The 10,785-nt window shown below is 38.3% G+C and overlaps 1 protein-coding gene across 7 annotated transcripts in view; it reads right to left on the bottom strand.

Moving 5' to 3' along the window:
* Positions 1–2,210: 2,210 nt before the first annotated feature.
* Positions 2,211–10,785, bottom strand: part of LOC131786255 (adenosine receptor A2b-like) — a 38,801-nt gene continuing 30,226 nt past the window's right edge. For 4 of the 7 annotated variants that reach the window (XM_066158957.1, XM_059103280.2, XM_059103282.2 and 1 more), the window contains 4 exons: positions 6,287–6,443; positions 4,173–4,457; positions 3,731–3,939; positions 2,211–3,216 (listed from right to left, as the gene is read on the bottom strand). In XM_066158957.1, coding sequence (XP_066015054.1) covers positions 2,818–3,216; positions 3,731–3,939; positions 4,173–4,457; positions 6,287–6,404 — 1,011 coding nt within the window. In that variant the 5' untranslated portion in view covers positions 6,405–6,443 and the 3' untranslated portion in view covers positions 2,211–2,817. Of the gene's footprint in view, positions 3,217–3,730; positions 3,940–4,172; positions 4,458–6,286; positions 6,444–6,849; positions 6,868–7,768; positions 7,936–10,785 lie in introns of those variants that run through there. The other 3 variants (XM_059103284.2, XM_059103285.2, XM_066158971.1) reach the window with 3 other exon arrangements.

Below are 10,785 nucleotides of genomic sequence, written 5' to 3'. Positions count from 1 at the left end.
AAATTCCGAGATTTGCACTCTTGAGCAAGATGACGAGCATCCTTACCAAAGGTTTGGAGAACGACATCGAACAGAAGCCCGGCTGGGCATGAACCCACATTGCACAATAAAAAGCTCTTTGCACGTAGGCGATGGGTTACGCTAGAGTTAAAATAAAGACAAGCACGAAGACTGATAAATTTTTGATGTTCTTGCCAATTGTAATTCATAATTTCCCATTCAAAACCCTTTACGCAACATTTACTCAAAATGTCTGATCTCAGTCGTGAATTGTTTTTTCAACTTGTTGATGTAACCGGTGAAATAAATGGTCAAAAATGTTGTGTTCTTACAAACACTATTCAAATGGAGATAGCTTCGCTGATTTATCAATTGTTGATGAGTCAACTCTAGAAATTCTGTACCCCTACTTTTCATGTTTTCTGAACTGACGTTTAAATTTTATAAATTATTGTGGGGTTTTCTCCAGGATAACAAATTGTTAGCCATTTTTTGGTAACTTTCGTAAGATGTAAGCTGCATTGTCCGTGAGTAGAGGTTTATTTCCAATTAATGGACAAAAAGGTCGTTGAATATCCAAACGATTAAAAAGTTATTTTTTTCATAAGCTGAAAACAATTTTAAAACCTGAACAGCCCTCAAAACTGAAGTAACAAAAACTAACAAAGCTTATCCTGTTTTGGGTATGATAATCTGTAATGAATAGGTACACTCTGTTTAGATCCGTTTCAAGGCAGTGCCAGAGCACAATCAAAATTACTTCAGTTCTTCAAGTCCTCCTTGAAGACCTATTCATAGTTCAGTGTTAATCACAGTTTTTAATTAAAGTGGTCGACTAGCACAATGCTACTAATGCAGATGAAAAAAAAAAATTGTGAACATTAAGAAAGGAGTAATACCTACCACGTGTATTCCATGGTAGTCAAGTTGTCCCTTTCGTCGTTCCGGTAAACCCAGTCAGGTAGTGGAATCTACAATTCAAATCGCGTGCCAAGCTTATATTTTCCGATTTACAAACCTTTGGTAGTTTCCCGTTCACCGCAAAACAAATAAAAGTGGTTTAGCAATAGAAACAAGGTGAAGTCAGCTGTTTAAACGATGAACTGAGGTTACCACGGAAGAAGCAACGAAAGCTGTCGAGCTTGTTTTGTCCTCGTTTTTCTGAGTTGACGTGCGGATGACAGACTATGATTGACTATAGAACCTTTCGTAGAAAATCGGCTTTCAAAAGCTTTAAAATTGTCGGTCATTATCCCAAAACGAACTTACAGTGTAATCGTTAGCTCCAAACACGGGTGATTTTTCGTGAGGGAGGCGTAGGAAAAAGTTTTTATTGCCACATCAATTGGTTCTTGGTACTCTACTTGACGTGCGGGTGACAAACTATGATTGACTAAAGAACTGGCTATTGAAAATTGGCTATCAAAAGCTTTAACACTGTTGGCCATTATCCCAAAACGAACCCACAATGTAATCATTAGTTCCAAGAATGGGTAATTTTTTGTGAGGGAGGCGTGAGAGAATATTTATTACCATGTTCATTAGTTCGTGGTACTTTCCAAGTCGAAAAAAAATGAGAAAGATTGGGAAGGAACTGTCTATTGCATATAACATTTTCGGGTTTTTTAGGTAAGTTAGTTTTTAGGGCATAGCTTATCTATCTGTTTGTTCAAAAACAGAATTAATTTGACAGTTTAGTGAGTGTTCCTAGCTTTGGACAACACATCGTTTCGTATATGGTCTCACACTACGTCAGTAGTACAATTGTAAAATAATTAGATCATTATCACCTTTCACACCAGACACCTACTTCTAGCCGAAAAAAAATAGTCCTTCACCAGATCAGAAGGCGACTATTTAAAGTTCTCAAGTCAAAATGTCAACTTCCAAAAATCGGGGCATAATTTAGATTTCTCCCATCCGGATACTAACGCCAACCCACCCATTAGAATAAGACGTTTTCAAAATACTCTCATTAGTTACTCTTCCCTCCTCTTCCGATTTCTTGCTCAATGGTTTAGAAACTTAAAATAAGGCAAAATTAAGCTAACGACAGTATTTTTCGAGACTTGTTGCACCAGTATACGCACATTATACGACGTATCACAATAAGAATATTTGAGAAGGACAGAATGCGTTAGTCTTGTTTTAAAACACCTAAGAAAATCGTAGTGGTTACTTCAATTTTTTTTAACTATACATAACTGAAAACTTGTTCCACCCTTTAATAGTTCTATGTACAAATTTCAAGTAGAACTCTGTTTCAGTTATCCTCTCTTTATACGAGAGAAAGGGCAGCGCCCAAACAAACCTAGACCAAGAAAAAAAAGCCGTGACGACAATAGAACATTATGCATCAGATCATCCTTGAAAAGCGTTTTACAAAACATACTTTTTGATAAAGGGAGGTTTAGCTGAGCCCACTAAGCACAACACAGAACCTTGAAGACTGGGTGGGGCATACCGAACAACCAAAAACGAAAAGATGTCATGTTCCTCTTTAACCACATAAAACGCCAATAATACATTTCAACATTGCCAAGACAACAAAGAAAGATATTCAGAAGATGAAGCAATTTTTCAGTACATATTGAATAACTTTCTCCTCAGGACAAACACGACTAGAACTTCTGGATGCAGTGATTCTCCAAGGAGCGTTAAACAAGTATGTGAGACATAATCTGTCCTCGTGTTGTCTGAATGTTTTACTTGTGTTCCTCTAACTCTGAAATCGTCTGAGGAACCATATAACGCCACAGATAACTATGTTTTTTCTCTCTCAGTTGTTTCCCAGAAGCTACTTTCCAGTGGCTGAGGTTAGGTAAGTTTAGTCGTGCACGTGTCATCTGAATGACTCCTGTTTTGGGGAGAAAGCTTCACAGATTTATCCATCATTGTCATAGTCAGACGGGTGCGCTGAGTCGCCTGAGTGGAGTTGTTCATGCCGGCGTAAGATGTATCCAGTCTACGACAGACCAAACGCAGCAAAAGCCCTTTGAAAGCTTTGTTAAACCTCCGATTTCTGACCGAGTAGATGATGGGGTTCATAGCAGAGTTACCAAAGTGCAGTACTTTCACTGCCATCAGGACGCGCATGTCCCATACGAATGTGCAAGCAGCGCACCATTTGTAGATCAAGATCGCCGAAAAAAATGGAAGCCAGCAGATGGCAAAAACGCCGGTTACTAAGGCAACAGTATAGGCAACATGAAGGTCCTACAAAAAAAAAAAGGAAAGCAAGCTGTTCAAAATCAAACTCAAGAACACTTACAGCCTGGAGATACAGGGAAGAGAGTCAGAGGTAAGACACTTGAAATACAATTTGCGCGTTGACCGTATTCTCGAAAAGCTTTAAAATCCCAAGCAATTTATATTGTTGCTAGCAAGAGCTGCTGGTTACGAAAAAGAATTGTAGCGAGTGCGGGGTATAGATGTTAATTCGTTGTTTTTGAATTTCTAACCGAGCTGGCACAGTATGCCAAGATAACGGAAACTGTATTCAACCCTTATTTTTAAGAGCCAGAACGTCCTCAAATACATACTAACCGAACCATCACGATCAGCAGGGGTCTTGGCACTGCGAATCGGAGATTTAGTGGGGTTGAACTGCTTCGTGTTCTCCCCTTTTACTTTACCGGGCAAACCTAGCTGGATTGGCTCAGCATGATGGATTCTCTAATCTTCAAACTTCACCCTAATTTACTCAGTTAATGTTTGGTTATGAATATACCTTCTTTAGGGAACGTCTACTATGTTCTTTCAAGCTCCTTTTGGCCACAAAGAAGATAGCTATGTAAGCAGCAACTATCAACAGCGACGGAACGAAGAAGAAAGTAAACGTGTTGAATATGGCGACATCTTTCCAGCCGGAAAGCTTTCTCAATAAGGCGTTGAAAATGGCAAGCAGCCATGAAAGCACGATACCGGCGAAAATTTTAGCTGCATGGAAAACAGAGCAATTGGATATTAAGCTGTTGTATGGACTATAAGCACTAGAAAACGAGAAGTAATACGATGAAGGAAAAAGATTAAGGCAAGGGTTTGGAAAGACGGAGGGAATTGACGAGTGAAGGATTGGTAGGATCGAGAGAAAGGCAGGAGGAAGAGCAAAGACAGGAAGATATAAAAAGTGAGGAAGAAAGTGTGTTGAAAAGGAAGAAGTTTTTGCATACCTTTACTGATCTTCCTGTGTTTTAAGGGTGCGACTATAGCATAACACCGCTCTATACTAATACACGTCAAGTGCAGAATAGACGACACACCCGATACAATGTCACCCAATTGGTAATACTTATACAAATCGTTCTTGAAGTCAAACGTGACAATGAAATATATCCATAGGGGAACAGAAAATAACCCAACCAAAAGATCCGCCACAGCTAGAGAGAATATGAAGTAGTTGGTTTTCGTTTTAAGCTTGGGGGTGGTAAGGAAGGCGATGATGATCAACAAATTCCCTGAAAAAAGAAGAAAAAACGATGTTAAATTGTTATTATTGAAATAGGTCTCCCTCTTTGCGAAAACAGCTCCATGGCGCCATTTTTGAACGCATCTTCCACTGGCAATTTTCAAACTGAAAAGGATAGTGGTTCCTGTTCACCAATTTTCAAAATAAAAATGGCCTATTATTCCTTAATTTTGAGCAAAATCGCTTTCAAATTTGCCGCTTCACTATTCACGAATAATTTTAATTATTAATAACTGGTGAGGCGGCATCAAAATAAAAGTACTTCTGTCGATTAGAGTGGATTTCGATTGCGAAACCAAGCCAAAGTTATCACCAGTTGATCGAAAAAAAAATTAATATTAAAATGAGGCCAGCTGACAGCCAAGCTATCTATAGTGAGTTACCGAGCTTCCGAACAGCACTAGCCACGCTTATGCCGCCATTTTACAATTCCACCCAAAAGAAACAAATGATTTTTAAAAAAATACCTTTAACCCTTTAACTCCTAAGATCTGATTGTTGATTCTCTCCTCCAACTGCCACACTTATCCTCTTAAATTTGTTATGAGAATTTGGTATAAGATCAAGACAAAAACTTCTACCTGATAAGTTGGAATATTCTCATTACCTGTTTGTTGGATAATTTAATGATCTTGTAGGGAGAAGTTTCATGTTAATCACTGGTGGGAGTTAAAGGGTTAAACCAATATCAGTTAACCCTTTAACTCCCAGAAGTGTTTAAAATGTAACTTCTCCCTATAACATCCTCACCTCATCCAACAAACAGGTTATAAGAAAACTCAAACTCATCAGGTTCGAAGTTGTTATCTTGATCTAACACAAAATTCTCAATACTAATTTCCAAAGACATGTGTAGCAGCTGGAGGGGAGAATCAACAAGCAGATCTTGGGAGTTTATAGGATGAACAAAGAGATTCCAAGTTGCCGTATGTCTTTTCAGTAATAGATTATAGATGACGTCAAAATGTGGTAAGGACAAAAAAGCGGCACATGAGGAGATATCTGAGTGTCACTGATGTTCTTACCACATTTTTAAGTCAACTGTGATCCATTACTTTACAGACCCACGGCAAAATAGAATCTACATATATGATAAAAAGGGAAATTTTGTGAAAGGTATTGTCATCTATGCGTCTGTCCTCCAATATATCATGACTAAGAACCGATCAAATGCGTTTGTAATTCAGCGCATCATCTAAAACCATAAAGAACAAATTTTCTCCACGAGGGTTTTGGTTACCAAGGTTACGTATCAGTGAAAAAGATGACGATCTTAAAAACAAAGTAAACGACTTTCCTCTTTTATTCTGTTTATATGGGACAAAAGAACGGAATTCGCGAGCGAGGTCAGTTCAACAGTTAATATGCCCCGTTCACCGGATTTTTTGTTTTTAAAAGGCATAATGTAAAATGCCTCAGGCGAGCTAAGCAATAGAATATTCAAGTCACGTACCACAGTAGCAATAAGCAAGGTCATCTCTAATGTCTTTGTGTACATACGTCTTTAGCTGACGATGTATTTCACAAAGTTAACCTAAATGGAAGCCCACGTGTGGGGTCCGTTAAACGCATTAGCCGGCGCTGGGGCCTTACAATTTAAATAATGTCCTTGCTCTCTTGTCTGATTTCAACCCGAGCACAATATAAATGTCTGCTGAAGCAGGATTTGAAAAGAGATCAAACTAAGCCTGAAACATTCGTCGTGTTCTAAGATCTAACTAAGTTTAATGCAACGCATCTATTTTTCAGTCTCGTTTAGAAACGTGAGAACCAGTCATGTTATTATAAACGCGTTTAAAATCATTCACTAATACTAACCCGCAACAATGAGGATTACGAGAGCAGAATATATTCCAACTCCAGTATAAACCCAGCTTGGCTCGATCTGAAGAGCATCAGCAGGAGCTCTTTGCGTAACATTTGTGGAGTTTTCCATTGATCCGTGATTTAAATCCCAAGTCAGCGAAACTCAGTGCTAATAATAGAGAAGGATCAAGAAAGACGAATTATTGATAGTCATGCTCTCTAATTGGTCAATAACCTATCGTTTAATTTACCAGTTGGCCGAAAGAAATAAACGCAATTTACATTTAGTTCATCCTGACCATCCATCTTTAGCTCGAAACATTCAAAAACATTTTCTTGAGTTCTCTCGACGACATGGCTTTTTTTTTCTTCAAAATATCGATATCGAGTTTATTCGTCTCTCACCCGCGTAACCCGCTGAACTTACCACCTCAGTATAGTCTGACGAAGGGCTAACGCTCGAAACGATCAACTCTTTAAGGTGGCCAGTGTACGTTATCAACTCAGTTGATAATACTAAACTCCCCTGTTATACTCTCCACCGAAGTAGTACCAGAGTTTCTTTAGAAACTTACCCCCTTCACCAATTTATTAAGGCTTCGCCTTCTGATTACTGGGCTAGAATAAGTCGTACAATCTTAGAAGAAAAATAGCTATCAGAGATAGCTCATCACGTGGCCGCTTTAAACTATCGAAGATCAAAATGATCCTCTTTAATCGATGAATCGCAATATTTGGCCCTCACAACGTCTTCTAATTTGCGCTTTTCTAAATCGCAGCAGAGAACGTCAACACCTTCGCTCAACTGTTATCGAAAGCCTCAAGTTCTCTTCAGTCTTATTTCACCAAACTTGCGAATGGAAAACAACCTTAAAGTACAAAGACAGCAAAGTAATAACGATCAGCAAAAGCTTTACAACTTGCTTGAGTCAAGTTGATGACGTGCTGCCAGCTCACCGTTGGCCATCAGTGTACCCAACGTGAATAAGTCTCGACGCCATTAATGAACAGACCTCCTCATGTGAGGAAGTCTGTTTGTTAATGTCGTCGAAATTCATTCACGTTGGGTACGTTGATAGCCAACGGTGAGCTGGTAGCACGTCATCAACAGGTAAAATGGAACTTAATAATAAACTGAAAAACCGACAAACCTACTCTGAGGTTGCGATTCGTTTTTCATCATGAATAGGTCACATCCTATAGTCAAGCATCTTCCACACTGTGGCTGCCGTTTTTAGGTCGTGATTTACTATTTAAACTGAATAAAGGTTTTGGGCCAATGGAATTCATGGCATTGGATCTTCATTGATTTCAGCATTGATACCTATTTTCTTCTGTTTACGTTACTAATATAGTGAAAATATTAGGAGATTTTCCCGACGACGGCTGTTAAGCAAACTCAGAGTTATCACAAAACCTCTCTCGGATGAAGGATGCAATCTTACATTTTCCATTACCTGGGTGAGTTAACCTTCTTATAGCAAAAATATTTACCTTTACGATAGATATGAAGAGTCATGCGAAATTTGAAATTCACTTACGATGGCCGGAATATCTCGCGTACGCTAAAAAGGTTAATTTTGCGGCGTCTTTGGACTGTCCCTTTTAAGCGCCAAGCAGATCAGCTCGTCATTCTCAGTTTTGTCCGACAGTTATAAGATCTGTGGGAAGGTAGTTTGACCGGTCAGAGCACCAAGTTTAGCTGGCTGGCCGTTGAAAGCCGGAATATTTACTTCTACCCCTGACCTCGGCGGAAATTGCTGAAGAAAGGGGGCGAGATTACATATTTGACAGTGACGTGAGTAGATCAATTTCCGCCGTCACCATAATGATAATCTTCATTACAGTCATTGGCTCCACGGTAACATTAAGGTAGAGGTTAATATTGTCACGGAAAACGAATGATGCCACTTTTTAAGTCAAGTATTACTGAAAAAGAGCAGATCGGTAAATTGCCAAACCATCGAAAACTTTGAGTTTAGCTTTCTGACTGGATGTTTGCCATATGATATCACCCTGCAGATTTGCCTTGCGGATGTAATAAACAACTTACAAGGGAATATATCAGCTTAACAATAGCCACCTTAACGAATATTGGATTAAATAAGAAAAATAATTCATTAATAAGTAATGGAGCTTGCTTACGGACACAATTTACTGAAAACTATATACCAGTACAATTACAACTGATTACAAAGGAGTTTTGGTATGACTCGGGAGGGATAACTGAAGGAAATTCTAAATTGATTTTTAAAGCATTTACAACTTTTTGTATTTCAACCAAAAGGCTGTTTTTTTCGGTTGAAGGTGAAACCAGGTGTTCCCGCATCATATGCAAAAATCGCTTCAACGCGAGAGGAAAAAGTGGTAACACATTTCTACAATAAAATGAGCTCTACTTAATAAGCGTTGCTACGACAAAATTAAAAGGCATTAGAAAGAGAAAACTGCAAACAATCACTTTTTACGAAGGGCGACGTTTGATACAAAAGAGAATTGTATCAGGATTTTTTTAATTTGTGGACTGGTAAGAAAAATAAAATTGATTATTTAAAGCTAAAATTGGCGGCAAAGTCTTTGATCTAGCGGTGTTCTTGAGTAGGGAGAAACAACGAAGATCCAATTTGATAAGCTGAGAATCAGAGCCACTCATGCGCGAAGAACAGACAACTGGATATAAACTCTGCAGGTGTGAAATGAAAATGTAAATATCTCTCTCTACGAAATGTAAATATATATCACTTTAATCAGGACAAAAGATATTGATGCAGTATCAAAGTCCCTGATGTTTGTTGAAAGATTGGCCCAAAAAACTTGGCTTTAAGAAACGGAGAGATACTTTATCAAATTTGATTGTTTATTTGCACTTTTTAATTCGATTCCATTCTTCATTGATGTTTTTCTTTCTACTCTCGTTTCAGTAGTAATAATTGGGTTTGTTCGTCAAGATATTTTCAGAACGTTAAAAACACTTATGAACGAATGAATATTTGATCGATATTTTTTGTTTCACTGAGATTTACTTCTGCCTTAAAGGCCTACTGAAATAACGATATACCAACTAATTCCGAACTAATTCCTTTTAAAACCAGTAACTGAGAAATTAAATCATATAACGTTAGTTTATAAACAAGACCCTTTTAGATGCTCGAAAGATGAAAGCACGCCGCGATACTGAAAACATAACTCGTTCTCAAATTTTTCAGCCGCTAAATCCTAAATTACTTCTATCCAGTCTAACCTCCAAATAGTTTGATTTATCGTTAAGACTGAAGCTAAAATAAAGGAAATGAAGCCATTTCGCGCTCTGGTCTTCGTTTCGTGAACGCGCGAAAGCATCCTAAAAAATCACTGAATTCAATCAGTGATGAGCTGTACTCAACTACAGGAGTCTAGACAAAGCTATGCACAAGAAACTTTAAGAAAGGAATCGAATTAATCAAAGAAAAATCACCGAGGCGGCAACATCTCTGGCTGCGAGGTATGACACAGCAGACAAATGAAAACGAAGTCGGAGAAATTGCCTTAACTGGAGCCTTTCGGAAGAAAGGAATGCATGTAGTTTGTTTGCTTATGGAGAGAACAACACACCTTGTGTATATGTCAGCCTTGAAAGCGCAGGAGAAAATCACACACGAATGCCGCCGTTAAGATTGAAATAAGAAAAATCACTCTGCCTAGTAATCGATCAATCTCTTGTTGTGAGTGTAAGAAAATGTCACAGATAATAAAATACCCACTGTGTTGGTCTAAAATTCAAGATAACTTGTGATTTCTGATTCAGGAAGACAACATCAGTAGAGACAAATTTAATGGACCATATTTCTTCCAGCGAAAAAAGTAGGAAGAAAGTGATAAAATTACCCTTTTTCTGATGTTAACCCCAAAACAGAAGTGCTAGGAAATACTTGTGCTATGGTCGCTAGAGCTTACCACGTTACACCTGCCTCTGGGTAGTAATTTATTCCCTAACGGAGAAGCGAGAAGTGGCGGCTACTTTGGAGATGTTTCATGATTAAAACTTACCAGTTAAATCGTAGTTTTCAAGTTTTCAAATAACTGTCGAATCATGAAAGTCCACCGTCTGACTCAAACAAAATTGTCACTGAATGCCCACGTGAAGGAAAAGATTGAACTAACGGTCTTAAGTCGAATATGGCAATTTCTGTGATCTGGTGATTACACGATCATGTACAAACAAACTCACGATCGAATTTGTTGCTGTACATCGGTAAACAGTAAGCAAGGATTATAGTCTTCTATGTGCACTCATATCGGCCGGTGTACTGCTAGCTGAACCTCAAAATTGAATTTTTGGAGATTAAAACACTTTGAAGCCACCTACTGTTAAACTAATAATCGCATAAAACACAAATAGATTCAAATTTCCCGCAGATTTACACAATTCAAAGAATACAAAGTTAAGCTATTCATCTGCGGGTCTTTTACATCAACACAAATTCACTGGTGATTTACAATACCACCCTGTTTTTGGCCCAGGAGCTTTTGGC

Source organism: Pocillopora verrucosa, chromosome 1 (genome assembly GCF_036669915.1).
Source record: "Pocillopora verrucosa isolate sample1 chromosome 1, ASM3666991v2, whole genome shotgun sequence".
Classification (NCBI taxonomy): Eukaryota; Metazoa; Cnidaria; class Anthozoa; order Scleractinia; family Pocilloporidae; genus Pocillopora; species Pocillopora verrucosa.
Note: the sequence above shows the minus strand (reverse complement) of the source record. Positions and strands in the feature narration are given on the sequence as shown.